Here is an 18,547-nt window from a genome sequence, read left to right as displayed (position 1 = left end):
CCATACTCCCAATCATTTTTGTTGCCCCTTTTCTGTCCTTTTCCAATTCTAATACATCTTCTTTGAGATGGGGTGACCACAACTGCACGGTATAGTTTATTTCACTCGTAAAACTGGTATAAGCTATATTGGCAAACACACTTATGCCAGTGTAAGTACTGTGTACTTAAGATTTGCCAGGTTAGCCATATCAGCAAAACTTTTCTAGTGTAGACCTGGCTTAGGAAGACCTCATACTGTGAAGTCAATGCAATGCTGTTCCTTCTCCAGCCTCCAAAAAGCCCCAAACAATAGCTCTGAAATGCAAACTGCTTCATTCATCTTGATGGGTTATAACGGTTTCCAAAACATCTGAGCCCCGTGAAGGGGAAACAAGCCCAAAGTGCCCAGCAAAGCCCATGGGCTTATTCAAACCCCATGGAAGGGGGGAGGGGGAGCCGAGCTCAGGACACCCAGAGAGCAATGTCATTTTGAACACAGGTACCATCTACTGGGGACAGTACCTGATCTGAGCAACTTGCATGGACAGAGCTGGGGAGAGTACCTCCACTGTATCGCCCCTCATCGTACTCTCCAGTTCAAGCCCTGTCTTCAACAGAGTTGCATTTTCTCACCAAAAAGACTATATAGATTTACATGCCGGGGGCGGTGTGTGTAAGTAACTTTCTTCTTTTTTCTATGCCACCATATGGCAGGGCCAGCTTGCTCCTGCCCATTCAAGCCCATAAATGGTTGAGACCTTTTGCTACTGAAAAACCCCATGCTGTTTATTTATGATATAGTTCCCACCACCCTTACACACTCTACAGCCTTACACCTACAGTTCTAAGTAGGCCTCAGCTCCTGAAGCAAGCAGGTCAGACATCTCTTTCTTCTGCTTCCTCCTTCTCACTTCCTGGGCCTTTTGTATCCTCTCGCTAATGGCCTCTCAGTTCTCCTCAACCCACCAATTAGGTACAGCTCTTCTTAATGAGGTCTACTCTAGAGTAATCAGAGTTACAGTGACCAGAGTGCTGGCAACAGTAGCTGAGCCAGCACTCTGTCACACACCTGAAAAGGGCTTTATACTACCTGTATGTAGGTGAGTGTTTACAGAAGGCTGAAGTTTTGCTGATTCCATGATTTCCATTCTTTAACATATAATTGTTTTTGAAATTTTATGGTTTTACATTTACATGGATGGCAGATCAGCTCAACATATCTCCTTGAGAGTTGCAACATTCGACACCAGGCTGAATGATATATACAAAAAGAAGATATATAATTCAAATACACAAAACAACAGCACACTCCATGATCTTTATTTCCAAACGGAGATCACGACTCACTACTTAGAAGTGATACCTATAGATTCTGGAGAGATGGGTTGGGTGCATAAAGTTTCAGAGTGCAAATGTAACAGTCTACTAGACTAGCATGCAATTAAAAGCCAAGAACTCCTAGTCCTCTTCCAAGCTCCGGCACCAAGTCACTGTGTGGTATTCGGCAAGTTAGTGCGCCATACTGAGTATAAGATGAAGTTACTTATGTCACAGGTTTATAAAGATTAGTTGGTGTATCATCAAAATTGAGCACAGTACATCATCATGATTATTATTTGCATTAGCCCTAATACCTACACTAGCATATCTGTATTTCTTTGAAGGGGTGGGGGTGAAGAGCAAATGTCTGACTTACTACTGTATCTGTTATCTTTTGCCAGTTTCGCCTTGCCCATCACCTGTTTTTCAATAGCACAACAAACCATAGTATTAAGCCATTCTAACACTATAAAGTATGTGCCACATTTCGAATACTATAGACCGCCAAGGAAATACTTCCCAGAGATGTGCTGACATCACCAATGATGCTACACAAAAGGAGGTAGACAAGAAGAGTCATGTTAATTTCAAGCTCCATTAAACACAGGGAAGGTGGGAGGGGAAGAAATCAATCTCTGCCAAGTGGGAAAAGAACTGAGATGATTGGGTAAGGAACGAAGCTTTAAAAAAAAATTTTTTTAAGAGGATATTACTAACAATGAAAAGGTTAAAAATCCTAGGTGGTAAACAATTTGTTTTTGCAATCTGTTGTACATCCTCCTTTGTCTTTCTACATAGAGAGATGCTGGATATTTCCCATATAGCATCCAGTAAAGAATGTGTCACATCAGACTGCCTGATAGCCAGTTACTCGCTGATAAGTCAAATTTAAGGTTCTCCGGCACCAAAGTACACTTTGTCTGTGCTATTAAACAAACAGGTCTCTGGGTTGGATAAGGCACAATCTGTATTTTAAACCAATCAGAATGCAAATGAACAGCTGTATACAGCATCAATATTTGGTTGTAGAACTAAACTGATGTCACAGAATTGATGCCTTCACCTCATTTTCCATAAATATCATTTACAATTTATAAAATCAGAAGTTCATTATTCTGCAACATTCTATTCCACGTCTGTAAATATTATGGGTGTCTCACAAGGTGAGCTGTCCCTTTAAGGGTACCTCTACACTGTGTTTTCAAACCCACAGCAGTGAGTCTCAGAGTGTGGGTCTATAGACCCACGTTCACACCATAGCACTAAAAACAGCTGTGTACGTTCAAGGCTGTTTTTAGTACCATAACACGAGCCTAAATCTGTAGACTCTGGCTCTGAGACTCAGTACCCTGGATTTTAGAACAATGTAGACATATTGGGAGAGTATGTCTACACTGCAACTGAAAACCCGTGGCTGGCCTATGTCAGCTGCCTCAGGCTAACAGGATATTTAATTTCAGTGATGTTGGGGCCTGGGCTGGAGCTGCGCTCTTGGCTCCTACCCCCTTGCAGAGTCCTAGAGCCTGGGCTCCACCCCGAGCCCAAACATCTACATCACAATTAAACAGCTCCATAGCCTGAGTCCCACAAGCCCAAGCCAGCTGAAAGGCCAGCCACAGGTGTTTAACTGCAGTGCAGACATATCCTAAGAGTCTTACAGCTCAGTCTCACCTGTGCCAGGTGCAGCCTGCCTCCCAGGTGAAGGGAATGAGACCAGGGGTCACATGATGGTAGCATGTGGCTCAGCACCAGAACTGCTGGAGAATGAGATTCCTCTCTATTGAAATGCATTGGAAGGAAATCAGATTGCAGGAAATGTTAACTGTTCCATTGTATATTTCTCTCTCCAGAGTCTAATGTGGATTATCATGTTGTTATACAAGATCAGGGTACTACTATTCACATCCACAGTTCTTGAAACTATTGATACAGACAATTTTCAGTTTTAGGGTGAATTATTTACATTTGTTATAAATGAAATTAAATTTGTGGTAACTGGCAGGCTCCACTGTAATAAATAGTAATTTAAACCACCGAAGTATATCAATTGCTGGAGCAATAAGTGGGAGCAAGTCTGGGCTTCTGCCACCTCCACCCCACCCAGGATATGGTCTTAGGCACCTGCAACCCACCCTTTAGAGAGAGAGAGCGCGCGTGCCACATGGGACACATACTCCTCTCAGGGACGCACCAGAACTGGCAAGGAGAAAGGCATTTTAGGGGCACATCTTCACAGATCTAGAAGTCTCCCACTCGGACAGAATGCTTATTTCACTTCAGTTAAAATAAAAGAACGACCATGGAAGAGGACACCTAGGGGATGGCAACTCAATGCATGTCAGGTAGGTTATACATAAAAGTATGCTTTAACAAAGGAAAGGAATTTTACATTTTAGAAATTAAGATGCCTAGAGGGGACATAAGTAAATAGGAGGATTTTAATGTTTGGGAAGATCAACAGTATATGAAATAAAATAAATAGGCATGGGCAAGAAAAACTAAACCCACCATCTTCATCACTTTGTAGGTTTTATCCCTCTGCCCCACTCCTTCCCTGGACATGTACCTTGAGTGACTGAAAAATTAAGGTTGTTCACCTGTAACAGCTCTTAGAGATGGACTCTACCCATGAGTGAGTGTGAATGTGATGCATTGGCACTACAGTTCTGATGGTGGAACAACTCACTGCTGTGCCCACTGGTGCACTCACACCCTTTTTGATCCTCCCCTCACCATTCCTGATTGTCAGGCTGTAGTGGGGGGGGGCATGGTGGTCCAGCAGCCTCAGTCCCTCCACTGCCTCATAAGTAAGGCTGCGAGTCTGTCATGGAGATCACAGATTCCATGACTTTCTGTTACCTCTGCAGTAGCTGGTGCTGGCCCAGGGGCTGCCTGCAGCAGTTTGGGTGCGTGGGAGGGGGCTCTGGGCTGGGGGGGGCACTTACCTGGGGTGGGGGACCCCCCTGCAGCTCCTAGGTAGTGGAGGGGTCTCTGCGCACTGGTGGTGCCCGCAGACCCCACCCCCGCAACACCCATTGGCTGCGGTTCCCAGCCAATGGGAGCTATGGCAGCCAGCGCTTGTGGCGGGAGCAGCGGAGGAGCCCCTGCCCTGGCCCCTGCTGCCTAGGAGCTGCAAGGACATGGAGCCAGATAAGGAGCACCGCCAACCCCCACAACCCCAGTACCAGCGGGGGTCCCAGGATGCACACCATGGCCCACCGTCCATCCACTACTTTTACTAAAAATACCTGTGACTAAAACATAGCCTTACTCATAAGGTCACAGATTATAAATGGAACTTGAGGAGGAGAAGGTGAATGAGGAGTGTGAATGTGCAAAGTCCATCTCGAAGAACTGTAGTTACAGGCAAGTAATCTCTGCACATTCCCATTCATGGGGTAGTTTGATAAATAGTACGGTCATCTGAGGAAGGTGGGACGTGGAGTCCTAATTGAACAGTGACCAGAAAAGTGCTCTACTAAAGTAAGCATCTGGTCAGAATGCTAGGACTGTTTTGTAAATTGCATGACTAGAACGCCAAGCAATAGATATGCAAATTTCTACAATCCAAATATGCTTGAGGCATGCCAAGAAGGCCACCTTTGCTCTTGGAGAAAGTTATCTAACCCCTAGTGGGAGAGGGACAGAGGCTGATTTGAAGCACGTGTTGATACATAATCCAATTCATATAGTTTGAAGTAATTTTCTGTCTTTTGTTATTTAATGTATATGAAATAAAAAGATTTGGTGACTTTCTACCTAAACAGAACCCAAGAGGTTAGAAAGCGAAAGTCCTTCTTACATCGAACATGTGAGGTTTTATTTGGACTCAATGAGCACGGGGTCTTGGGAAAGATTATTGGCAGATTAATGGATTGAGATAGGTATCAATTACCACCTTGGAGCAAGGGAGAACCACTCTGTCATTGTGGAAAACTGAAAGATCATCAGACATCAGTGCTTGCAGTTCTCTTACTCTTATGGCAGATGTTATAGCCATAACAAACAGGTGAAACAGCAAACAGGCAGAGGCTCCCTAAATGGAATAAAGTTTCATGATGGAGTTAGATCTTTGACTGGTGGACAGATGTTCACTAGACTTTCGTAAGTCTCTTTACTGTGTCGAAGTCCTATTTTCAGTTACTATGCAGTAAGCTGATATGGCTGCTAAACTGACTCAGCTGAAAGATTAGAACACTACAGGTGAAGCAAGTATTCAAGTACAGACTGGTGTGATGGGGTGGTATGTCCCCTTGAGGGTAGTGGTGCCTAGGTCAGCCCATTCCAGTCATCTGACACTGCATCATAACTAAGATTCTGGGGCAGTCTTATCTTCAAAGACCTGTGAAAGATTAGGAAAGAAGAAACAATCCTAGGAATAAGTAGTTTTTGGGAGGAACTCCATTACTGTCTCTTTAAGGGTCCGAGATCAGAAGCCTTGCATAGTGGGCAGGGCATGGCAAGATTCCCCCTTCCTGAAGCACATCCCAATTGTCCAGGGGAAGGGAACTAGCATATATGCTCATCACAGAGCAGACATCAGCAGAAGGCTGGCCTGCTGAACCCTGCAGAAAAAAAGATCCATCTGAAGGTGAAGCTGGCTAAGGCCCTACAGCTGGCCTTAATCACAGCTCCAGCTTCAAGGAGGAGAGCTGGGGGGAGGGAGGGGGTACTCCTGCTCTAAGGAGCATGCTACCTGTCTGAACCACGCTTTTAGCTCCAGGAGGAGGGCTGAAGGGAATTCTTGTCTGAAGAAGGCAGCTATCCCTGAGCTGGAAACAAGAGAAGGCAGGGCCTGGGTTCCCCAACCTCCTCCCCAGACCAGGAGTGGAAATACAGCGATCAGGAGTGGAAAAGCCAAGAACTGAGTCCCAGATGGAGGCCAAGGATCGGTGTTAGAGGACACTAGACTTTGGGTTTTCTTATTTTTGAACTTTTCTGCTAACCCTGAAAGGCGAATGGACTGGAGCGTAACTTGGCCAGAGGGCGAGACCACTGAAGCAGCTGACTTTTGGGGAACCTGGATACGGTGGCACTAGAGTGAAAACCCCTGCAACCACACATCCTGGCACGAGGGGGCATTCTGGTGATGACTGCCTACCATAACTGGAGTGGAGTTGAAGTTGGGTCTATGTTATTGGACGCCCAGACTTGAAATCTTTTCCACTTGAGGTGACCGCACTTGCAAGTGGATTGTTTCCTGGAAATTTATCAAGACATCTTGCACTTTCTGAACAGGATCTCTTTAGATCTCTGTCATATGGCTCATATTGTTAAGTGCAATGAATGAGAGTCCAGGGGATAAATCCAGCAGTTCTGTGGTCAAAAGGCAAGAGAGGGGTCTGGAAACCATTAGGGTGACTAGACAGCAAGGGTAAAAAAAAAAATCGGGATGTGGGGGAGAGGGGAAATAGGTGCCTTTATAAGACAAGGCCCCAAATATCGGGACTGTCCCTATAAAATCAGGACATCTGGGCACCCTAGGAAACCATTGCCCCAGCATGGGCAAGACCGCAGTCAGTTACTTTAATGTACATTAAAGGCTTTGCCTTGCTTTAACCTTTATTACTCTTTAGATGAGAGAAAACAGGGAAAGGGCACCAAGGAGACCTATTCTCAGACAAGTATGAATGTATCCAAAATGGACTGTCTTCTCCTGCTCTTGACCACAACCCAGAGCACTTGACATTGTGCCTTGCTGCGAACAGATCTATTTCCAGATAACTCCAGACAGCAAGTATCTCATCTGTCGCTGTCTTTAGAGACCATTTGAGCAGTTCTTGTGTCTCTATTCAGTTGATCTGATAGGTTGTCATCTCTGCCTGCTAAATTCAGGGAAATGGGGTAAGTGTGATGGAGACCAGTCCCAGTGCTTCCTTCAACAGCTGATTGGAATTAAATTCTCTTTTCTTGTTCACACATTATATACTACTGTGTTGTCCATAACACTTATTTCTTCCTCACCTGCAAGATAAGGTAGACTGACTTGACATCCAGCGAATTTCCCTCAAGTGTACTATGTTGATATATAGCTTCTCCAAGTGGTTCCAGTGACTGAACTGCTAGATGTCTGAAGTGGACTGTCTACTCCAAGTTGCAAGCATCGATGGTAACTGCTGCTGGAGCTGGTGGATTGGATGCTTCCATTTTAAGGACACTGTGATACTGTGTACATCATGAGGGATAGGAGCCCTTCTCTTGGGAAAATTCATTTCAAGATCTTGTCAAATAATGTTTGCTACACAATGTTGTACAGTTCTCATGTTGAGTACCTCACAGGAGGTTGCACCTGTAGCTCAGGCCACGAGGCCCCCTCAGTCTCAGGAAGAACACTGTCAGGTTGACGTTCTCTTGATGTCTCAGTGTACTTGATATACTTTTCAGAAATTGTTCCTTTGGAAGGAAGTCTCTTCCTGCTTGAGAGTCCAGAATTGCCTAAGAGGGAATTCTTTATGTAGGAAGTGACTTTTTTCAATGTATTCTGAGTCCCAGCTCTTAAACAGGGAGCATGAAAGTCACCGTTGGACAGACTTTTTTGTGGGGATCCCTTCACAATTCAGTTATTTAAATAAGGTATGTATATCCCATGCCATTTTAGCTTCATGGACAACACCACTAGGCACTTTGTAAATACCCATGGGGCAGCAGAAAGGCTGAAGGGAAGGACCCTGTATAACAATGGTTGCCAACTCCCCCCCGCATACAGAATCCGAAGTATTTTCAATATGAAGGCCTGATAGCTATCTGGAAATACATATCCTGTAAATGAAGAGAAGTGAACCAATCTTGCGTGGAGAGGGAGGAAATGTGAACTTTCTGAAAGAGTTTCACTTTCTTGGGTCTAAGATGGTATGAAAGCCTCCACTCTTCTTTATAATCAAAGTACAGTATCTAGAATAGAATCCCCTTGGAACTTCCCCTATGGCTCCCGCTTCCCAGAGTGGGCTAAGCTCTGTTCTTAGGAGGTTCTCATGAGAGGGGTCTCTGAATAGGGAGGGGAAATGGGTGGTGTCAGATTGTATGGAATAAACTCTCTGTACTGTTTCTAGGATCCATTTGTTTGTGATGGTGGTACTCCAGTTGTTGTAAGAGAAAAAAATCGATCCCTACCTGCGGGGAGATAAATGGCTTAAGTCTCATGTCAAACTTGTGGTCTAAGGTTTGAGCAGAGGATGAGAACGTGGTCTGTCTGTCCTTTGCACAGAGATTCAAGCTCTTTCTCCGCTGCTGCAGCTGAGCAGGAGGTTGCTGGTGTTGATATTGACACAACATAAGCACGAACCGTCTCCTTGATGGTTGATAAATTCCTAGCAATTTACCTGTTGATCTAGTGCCCATCTTCTCTAGGATTTCATCCACCCTTGCCCTGAAACTATCACCTTCATATCTGCTCTAGTTTCAGGAGGAAGACCAGACGCTAAGCCATGCATGTCATCTTAGTGATGGCTGAAGCTTCTGTTCTTGTTGCAGTATTTGATAAATCAAATGACGTTCTTAGTGTTTATCTACTAGTTGTCCTTCTGCTACTAAGGCTCTAGCCAGTTTCCTTTGCTCTTTAGGCAGGTCCTTAAATAAAGCCATTTTCTCCTAGAGATGATACTAATATCTAGACATTACAACCTGATAATTTTGAAATGCTAATGTCTAGGGAGGCAGAGGAGAATCTTCGCTCAAAGTGTCCACATCTTTGCCCTCTGTCAGACTGTGCAAAATGTATTTAGCCTCCTTTTGTCCTCTGAACTGCAGCAACCACCAGAGAGTTGAAAGTGGGTGTGCGGGGGAAATCCCTCATATGTAACTGTTAAAGCTTGTCATATCTTCTTTAAAATGGCCTGGTTAGACTTGGCTGGTTTAGAAGAGTTGTTGAAAACAGAGATCATACAGTGATCTTGCTGTTAGAAGAGAACCCCAGACTATTAAACACCAGATTATGTCGGGAGATATCTAGATAGGATCGTTCATGAAATGGTAGTCAAAACAGCTTCCACTTTAAAATGAATGGTATCTTCAGAAAAGGAAGATGCTGTTGCAACTCCTATATTAGAAAACCTTGGACCATCAGGCTCCAGATCAGTGTCCTGGTATTCAATTGCTCCCATCAATTCTTCCTACGAGTGCTTCTCTGGGACAAATCTTTATACCCTGGTGATGTAGACCGATCTGGGAGCACTGTATCCAGTGTATGAGGCTTACCCCGACTTCTAGGAGGTAACAAACTCATCCTTACAGGGATCTATGTCCACATAACATCTAGACAGGGGACAATAAGGCCATCTGGCCAAGGGAGGGCAGTTGACAAATATGCCAGGTTCCTTATCTTAGTACCGAATAAAGTGAGGTTATTGTCTGTTTATATGAACAGTGTGTAGTATCTGTGTAGTGCTTGCTCTAGTTCCCACTCTCTACAGCAATGGGAACAGAGGTTCTAAATTAACTTGTCACCATTAGATTTAATACCAGATTGTGGCTCTAATCTCAGATCTGAGGCAATAAGTAGGGGAAAGCTAGTGGCTTTGGCATTCCTAAAACAGAAGAAGGGAAAACAAACTTCCTGGTGAGCCTGTAGGAGTTCTAAGGAGACAGAGTAAAAGGTCTGGGGAAATCTGAATCTGCTCCATGATCTTGTGTCTTTCCACCCTTGAAGAAGCTACAGCAGTAAGTGGCCCTGAGGCTTTTCTTTTATTCCCTTTAACACTCTGACCATGGGATATATAGATCTGCATAACCTCCATCTCAGATTCTAAGTGCAAATGCAAGCGACGTACCTGGACAAATATTGTTATAGATACCAATGACACTGTGTCAGAACCAACACCCAGAGCCATTTTGCTTGTTACATTAGGGGAATGACCCTTCTTTAAGTATTTGCCCTGTGGCTTAACCTTTGGCCTAGGTTCCAAGGGTATCTTTGGAACTGACCTCAAGGGATAGGACAGAAACCCAGAACTGTGCTTGGCCCTGCTAATAGGAGCAGTATTTTGTACCATACTCTTACTTGGAATGGGATGAGTCTGATCCCAAAGGATGCTCCCATTAGGATTGGCTCTGCTAACAGAGGCAGATACCTGTAGGGACCCACTGTATCTGGAACTAGGATCTGATGGCTCAGGAACCCTCAGTACCAGAGGTTTTGCATTCACTCCAGGAACAGAGGATGGAAATTTTAGAGAGATCTTGTGTTTTTTATTCCTTGAGGAGCAAGGGTCCAATCCTAGCCACAGTCTGACTCATGGATCCACTGGTTACAGAACTGAAGCTTTGGCCTCCTGAAGCAGTAAGGCTTGGAGCCAGTTCTGATGCTCTTTATGAGCTCTTGGGGAGAAAGTACCACATACTCCACACTGCAAAGGAGAGAGTGTCCTTTCCCAAAGCAAGCTAGATGCCTCATATGGGCATCCAATCCAGGAAATATAGCAGGACACCTACCTTGAATCCTGGCCTCTTTGCCTTCGTATCAGCCATAGCATCTGTAAACCTGCACTGAGGTGCAACCTTGTGGGGGCTTGGAGGAAGGAACTGCAGAGGAACCAGTCAGCAGGAGGAGAAGGGACTGCTGCACTGGGATGAGGGAGGTAAAATGGGGCCCAGCTGGGGCCACTCCCCCCTAGAATTCAGAACTTTACAGGGACACACACACACACACACACACTCTGGAGGCACTACGACCTGTCCTGCCTCCACCACGCAGCCTTGGGTGGAAACCTGCAGAGAGGAAGCCAGCCCCAGATACTCCAGTCAGCAGGAGCAGTCAAACCAGAGATTTTTAAGTAGGGTAGCCGTGTTAGTCTGGTTCTGTAGAAGCAGCAAAGAATCCTGTGGCACCTTATAGATTAACAGACGTTTTGCAGCATGAGCTTTCGTGGGTGAATACCCACTTCTTCGGATGCTTGCATCCGAAGAAGTGGGTATTCACCCACGAAAGCTCATGCTGCAAAACGTCTGTTAGTCTATAAGGTGCCAGAGATTTTTAGACATTCAGAGAGCTTTCTACAGTTGACTGGACTTTTTCTGCCCAGCACTGATTGCTCCAATCTTCCCCTTCCCTGTCTCTTCATTCCATACCTACCCTGTCCTCCTCACATACATTCCAATCTCTCTCCAGCTAGTTTATCCCTTCTTAAGTAAAAACTTACCCCCCAAAATCATGGCACTCACATGATGTTTGTGTCCATCACGTTGTTCACTATGTTATACCTAAGGCTACGATTTTGTCACGGAGGTCGCAGAAGTCAGAGAATCCGTGACTTCCAAAGACCGCCATGACTTCGCCCCAGCGGCTGGGAGCTGCAGGGTCCCACCACCTCCCACAGTGACAGGGAGTTGAGTCACCCCTGCTGTCTGAGGCAGTGGGCCCCCAAGCACCGAGCCACCATGGGTGGCAGGGGTACCCCGCAGCAAGGCAGGGGGACCACCCCACAGATCTGAGCCCCCAGCCACCATGCAGCTGCCCAGCCCCTTCCCATTTTATCATGGATGTTTTTAGTAAAAGTCATGGACAGGTCACGGGCAATATAGAAAAATTCATGGAAGCCTGTGGCCTATCCCTGACTTTTATTAAAAATATCCATGACAAAATCTTAGCCTTAGTTATACCCCTTCCCCCACACTGTGTCTATGTCCATCTAGATTGTAAGTTCTTCCATTTACTACTCTGTTTGTACAATGCCTAGCACAACGATGAGTCATTCTTGGTTGGTCCCTAAGAACTACTGTAATTAAAAAAAAGTGTATTCATGTTTAAGAAAATAAGATAGAATTTCTTACAATAATCCTGAAACTTCCATGGAGCTGAGTCTTCAGAGAGGTTCCTGGTCCATCTGCTGCTGCATCTAGAAAGAACTGAGGTGGCTCGAACACCCATTCCCATTGTGCCTCTCTCTCAAAGTGTTCAGGAACGGTGAAGTGAGGAGCAGTGAGTGTGCTACTCAACACCCCATCCTCAGAACTACGTTGCTGGAGCATGCGATGAGTTGGAATGTGCAGAGGCCACTCAAAGAACAAGGATTTAATAGAAACTGAGTTGAATTGTGAACTCAAGTATCTACTGCTGAGAACATACAGCTTTTATCTCCCAGTATACGCGCAATAATTGGTTCATTCCCTAACCATAACCTTAGGGAGAGAAAAAAGTCACTGCAGTCTTAAATACATAGGAGTTAATGCTCTGGGAGAGATTAAAGAGAAATTATCTGGATTAGAGATACAGGGCCTGGAAACCTTTCCCAGGTGGGACGTATGTGTCAACAACAGTGCCTGGCCCCTGACTGCCAGTTATGCTTTGACTGATCAGCATAAGTGTGAAACAATCATACATTAGAGTACAAATAGGACCCTACGTACAACATGACTGTGGCCAAGCAAACAGCTACAAGCTTAATTTTTATTATATGGTATTTGCCTAAAGAACAGAGGTAGTCCACACCAAGCCTTGCAGGACTGCGGGGAGGGCAGTATAGGATGTTTACCTGCAAAGTCCAGCAGCCCTGCCCATCCAGAGCTGGGGTCCAGCTGTTCCTTAAGTTCGGAAGGCCCCTACTTAGCACACTAACTGCTCAAACCACAAACATCCAAGCATATGATTATGATGAACTGGCTGGGGGCAAAAATCCAACCCCCACTCAAGATGGATTCTCAGCACTGCAGAAAGATTTGCTTACCCGAAGCTAAAGCTTCAGGCAGGGCTTTAAGTGTTTGCCTCCCCCATAGACACTGAATTTAAAGCTCCAAGAAACATTACTGAAGTTTAAACTTATGTTTCATCATTTAGGCATTTCACTTTTATGCATTTGAGACTGGACAAAAAATGGATTGGTCTGTTCACATTTGTTTCTAGTCAGTTATTTTGTTTTTCATCCACTAACACAAAGTTAGATTTGGGGAGCCGATAACAGATCATGTCCTTTTAAAGGACCTATGTAGAGTCCCATTTAATTATAAATATGATCTTTTTCAGGTCTAAATATATTGGGTGAAAATCCAGGCCCCACTGACTTCAACAGGGCCAGGATTTCACCCACTATCCCTGTCAGTGAAGTCACTTGGCCACATATTTGTTTATGAACTATCTAACAATGGTTTGACAGAAGCTTGTATGCCTTTCAACAGAAACTAATCTGCTGTTTTTTCATCCACAGAACCCTAGCTCAAGTCTGATTTTCAAGACATCTTAAATTACTACTGGACAGCGATCATCATACCCCCGTTTAGTCAAGAATTACCAATGCAGATATCCAGGACGCAAGCATATACAAACACAGAATCCTCTCTCATTCCTCATTAAGATCCTGATTCAAGACAAGTGTAAAGACCTAGTTCACATGTTCAATCACACTCAACACAGCTTCACAAAGACTCATTTTTCTTTGGATTTTCTCCCCACCTTTTATTTGCATTCTTCAAACCCCTGACAGCCAGGTCTGCTCTCCAGTGGAGTTTTGCCTCCAGCATAGCTAAACTGATTCATTTGCACCAGTGCAAACCACTAACTCAGAAATGGTACACTGGTGTAAACTGTGATTTGCACCAATTCATCTGCCCCAGAGTAATCTTACACTAATGTACCCTGTCTATGCTAGTGATTTGCACTGGTGCAAATGCATCAGTTATGCTAGTGGCTAAAAAACACTAGTGTAGACAAAAGCCACAAAAATATTTGAGGAGTCTGTAGACAAGGGGCCCAACACCAAGACTGATCAGTTATAACAAGCTATAGCCATTGCTTGTTTCTGATTAAAAACATAACCAGGAAATATACTCAGATTCTTTAGAAAGCTACCTCTTTAAAATTCTAGCTGTTCTACTTAATATTCTGTAAATGTAGAGTGTATTGGATTAAGAGTTTAAGACCAAATAAGCATATTTGTAAAAGAAATAAGAGTAAAGACTGGAAACAAATGGCAAAAGGCAAGCAGTGTTGAAATGGTCTTTTAAAACATAATGCAGCACACAGTATAAGTAACCTAGTAAAGCAGCAGAAATGGACAGTTTCTGCCCCCTGTAGTTTCTACTGCTATCTGGATTTTTAAGACTCAACACTCAAAAAGTAAAGATAGTGTCCGAGAAATCTAAAGAATGACAGACTGATTATCACTGGATAACCAACTGTGCAAGACAGTTTTCATGGTAGGTTCTTATGACCAAGAGAGGGTTTATTCAATTAATTCGCTTCTCGGCTCTATGAGCTAAGAGGTGAAAACATTATCTAAAACTTGACTGTGATTTTGCATGATTTTTCTACAGCGATAAACGAAGAAGATTTTGTGATTGAAATTCTCTCTGATGAAAACTCAGTGACATAATTTGAGAAAACCAAGGTCCAGTTTCTGAAGTCATTTTTCTATCCACCTCTACATATTGATCAGGATTCAGACATAGAACTCTCATCCATGGAGGGGCACATTCTTAACATCAAAGCTATGCCACATTCATAGCAACATACCACAGACGAATATGGAATTATTTTCCAATTGCTAGAATACTCATTCAAAATTAGTTTAATTATTGTTGAAAATAATTTCTATGTGAAGAGGCAAGAAGTATTCATGTTGTTAATCAAAACAAATTTTTCACTCTAGCAGTAAGACTCACTATCTGATATTGGTCAGTCTTTCTACCTCACATTTGCTTTTTGTCTTTCACGATATACTAGACATAACTATCATGAATGTATGTTTTCATTTAAGCCATTATACCCATATAACAAGTCATGTTTCAGCCTATTTTCCTCCCTTTAACACAAAATTATTGCAGGGTACAAAAAAGTTTGTTATTAAAGCATTAGGCTACATTCAATGACAAGAGGAGCATAAATATTCAAATATGTCTGTAGCTAGATTTAATACTGCTTGAACATCAGATGACTAAATATTTTTACTAAATATATAAGTGTGGTTAAGTGTCCCATTTGCTGTCCCTTTTGAAAAAAAAAATCTTATAAGCTGGACAGGACACAAGTTGTACTGTCCTTTATAAGCCTTTTTAATATATCTAATTTCTGAATGTTGTCTTTCATTCTCTATTTTTATGAGTGATTTGAATAATCAAATGAAAATAAGTTATGATCACAAGACAGGTAATTGATTGCTTCAATATTAGGCCCCATCTTTGCTGCCTTGAAGAACAAGCTTTACTCCTTGAGTTGTTGTTGCAGTCTCCTTTTCAGTCATTAACGTGATCACTGAAAGAAATCTGCAAAGTCACTTTGAGTAAGAACTAGTTTACTCTGAGGAAGAGAATCTACTAACAGTTAACAGATCAATCTTCCAGAAACATATCTGTGTACATGACCAATTTTTTAAATATCAGTTAAGTAGTAATTGACTTGTTTTACACAAATGTTTCCATCAGTCTTCTCCAATATATTCATTATGCTATTTTTGCAGTACATTCTCTATACATGTGCAAGAGCAAAGTATCTTCACTCTTGCTGTGTATAAATACTGATTCAATTCTTCCCCCCACACACACATGCACTTTTTCCTCACACCAAACTAGGAATCATCTCCTGATTCTGTTATCAGTGGATGCATTTGATCATAAAAAAGTCATTCCACAGGCATACAAATCTGCAGACGCATTTCCAGTCATTGTGTCTTTAAGCCTTTTCTAAGTACACATTACGTGCAAGCGTGATTTGCAAGCTCCTCTCTCCTTTCCCACTGCTCCATAAATTAGATGCAGGACAAGCCTCAGTCTCTGTATCCCATGCTTCCCAAACGCTAGACTCTATCGGCTTAAGTGCCTATGCAGTAGCTACATTTAATAATTTACCAGTGGGTGAAGATCCACTTCTCCCTTTCAGCTTCCTTATCCCAGCCTGTCACTTACTGTACAAGACCCTGATCGGAAGCAGCCTATTCACTGCAGGAGGCTGCCTCCCAGAGCCCAGAGCTCGGCTGCAGGCCGGCCATGCCCATCTGCCCTGGGAGCTCTCCCTCCCCCGCAGACAAGCAATGCAGTTGCCTGATTCCGGGAAACCCTCACTCCCCCCCCCAGCACCTGGGAGGCGGCGGCGGCGCGTGGCCCAGCCTCCCTCCCCTGGATGGGAGAGGAAAGCCCTTGCGGCAGCCTCCCCTACCAGCCCAGCCCCTCCGCCCAGGGCAGGTGTTTGAGGGGATCCCCTGCTTCCCCTTCCGTGCTCAGTGGGGGGCTGAACGGCGCTTCCCCCTGCCCGCAAGACCCCGACTGTCCCTTCACCCCCTCGCCCCTGCGGCGCGGCAGCCCCCTCCCCGCTATAGGAGACCGGGGACACCCCCCTCCCGCCGCATGGGAGAGCAAGGCGGGCCCCTGGGGGCGGGGGTGGAGCCCCCCCTGGATCGGGGCCCGGGGCCCGCTGGGTTGGGCGGAGCGGGGTGTGGCCCTGCCACCCCCCCTCCCGCGGGCTGAGGCGGAGGGAGGCGCGCCGCTCCCCCCCAGCCCCGGTACCTTGCGCTTCCTGGTCTCGGCCGAGCCGCTCCACACGAAGCACTGGTAGATCGCCCGCAGGTTCTGCTTCCAGTTCTCCACCTTGAAGCCGGTCACATGGCAGCACCCGGCGGCCGGCGGACTCATGTCCGACCCCCCCTCATCAATCCGCCCGCCGACGGGCCGGGCCGGCGGGCAGCGAGCCGGCCCCTTCCCCCTCGCAGCCGCACGGACACGGGACGGGGCCGCCGCTCGCGCGCTCGCTCGCTCCCAGGCTCCGGGGCGCCGGCGCCGGCCCCCTCACGCCGCCCGCGGCTGGCTCCGGCGGCGCGGCCTCCCCCGCCCCCGCGAGCTGCAGCGGGGCGCGGGGAGCGGCTCGCCCCGAGGGCCGGGCTCCCCCCGGCTCCGAACAAAGCGCGGCGGCCGGGCGGCAGCGCACAAAGATGGGGCTGGCAGTGGCGAGGAGGAGGCGGCGGCGGCCGCCGCTGCCGCCCCCAGAGTGGCCGCCGCTGCCGCTAACTCATGGAGGCCGCTGGGAGGCGGTGGGGCTCGGGGAGACCCTGGCGGCGGAGGTGCTGCCGCGAGGGGGAGGGGGCTCGTCCGCCGCCGCCGCTGCTCCCCCAGCCGGCCGCCAACCGCGTCTGTCTCTTTAAATCGTCCCCCCTCCCCCCGCAGCGCCTAATGGCCCGAGCTGCGAACTCAACCTAGCCCGCCAGGCCCGGAGTGGGACCGACCAACAGGGAAGGGGCAGGGGGCGGTGTTGGCCTGCCCCTCTGCCCCGCCACCATTGGGGCGGGAGCCTGGCGAAGGAGCGCGACCGTTGGTCGGACGCCTGTCACTCCGGGCCTGAGTTTCGCCTCCTCCGGCGTCTCATTGGCGCGTCGCCCTATCCAACATGACCCCGCGGGAGAAGGCGGGCACTGACAAGATGATGGACAACGTAAATAAACCAATGAGGAGACCAAGACGGGGCCAGTGTTGCAATCAGCGCGGCCGGATTGGCCGCAGGTCTCCCGTGGCGAGGAAGAGGTCTAAAGGGATTGGCTGAAAGGAGTGTCGGGGTGGAGCCGCCCACAACATCAGGCTGCGTTGCGGGGCAGAGCTGCTGTCATATCCGCTTATCCCTGCAGCTTCTCTGTTACCCCAGTGATTTCCTGAAAGGAAGGGGAGGGAGGGGGTAGAGGCTGGGCGCTGGAGCTGCTCTGCCCTACACACAGGCCACAGAGCCGCTCTGCTGCGCCACCGGCCACAGAGCCACTCTGCCCCGCCACAGGCCCACAGTGCCCACCACGGGCCACAGAGCCACTCTGCCCCACCACAGGCCACAGAGCCGCTCTTCCCCACCACGGGCCCACGGCACCCGCCACAGGCCACAGAGCCGCTCTTCCCCACCACGGGCCCACGGCACCCGCTACGGGCCACAGAGCCACTCTGCCCCGCCACAGGCCACAGAGCCGCTCTTCCCCACCACGGGCCCACGGCACCCGCTACGGGCCACAGAGCAACTCTGCCCCACCATGAGCCCACGGCACCCGCCACAGGCCACAGAGTTGCTCCGCCTCACCATGAGCCCACGGCACCCACCACAGGCCACAGAGCCGCTCTGCCCCTCCACAGGCCCACGGCACCCACCACAGGCCACAGAGCTGATCTGCCCCTCCACAGGCCCACGGCACCCACCACAGGCCACAGAGCTGATCTGCCCCTCCACAGGCCCATGGCACCCGCCACAGGCCACAGAGCCGGTCTGCCTCACCACGGGGCCTGTCACAGAGCCACTGTGCCCCGCCACAAGCCCATGGCGCCCACCACGGGCCACAGAGCCACTCTGCCCTGCCACAGGC

General features: G+C 47.1%; 1 protein-coding gene across 3 annotated transcripts in view; it reads right to left on the bottom strand.

The window, feature by feature from the left end:
* The window catches only part of USP22 (ubiquitin specific peptidase 22), a 175,483-nt gene extending 158,465 nt beyond the window's left edge, over window positions 1–17,018 (bottom strand). Inside the window, exon 1 of one of the 3 annotated variants that reach the window (XM_044978788.1) lies at window positions 16,725–17,008. In XM_044978788.1, coding sequence (XP_044834723.1) covers window positions 16,725–16,850 — 126 coding nt within the window. In that variant the 5' untranslated portion in view covers window positions 16,851–17,008. Of the gene's footprint in view, window positions 1–16,724 lie in introns of all 3 variants that reach the window. The other 2 variants (XM_044978787.1, XR_006572291.1) reach the window with 2 other exon arrangements.
* Between the last annotated feature and the right edge of the window lie 1,529 nt (window positions 17,019–18,547).

Source organism: Mauremys mutica, chromosome 11, assembly GCF_020497125.1.
Source record: "Mauremys mutica isolate MM-2020 ecotype Southern chromosome 11, ASM2049712v1, whole genome shotgun sequence".
Lineage (NCBI taxonomy): Eukaryota > Metazoa > Chordata > Testudines > Geoemydidae > Mauremys > Mauremys mutica.
Note: the sequence above shows the minus strand (reverse complement) of the source record. Positions and strands in the feature narration are given on the sequence as shown.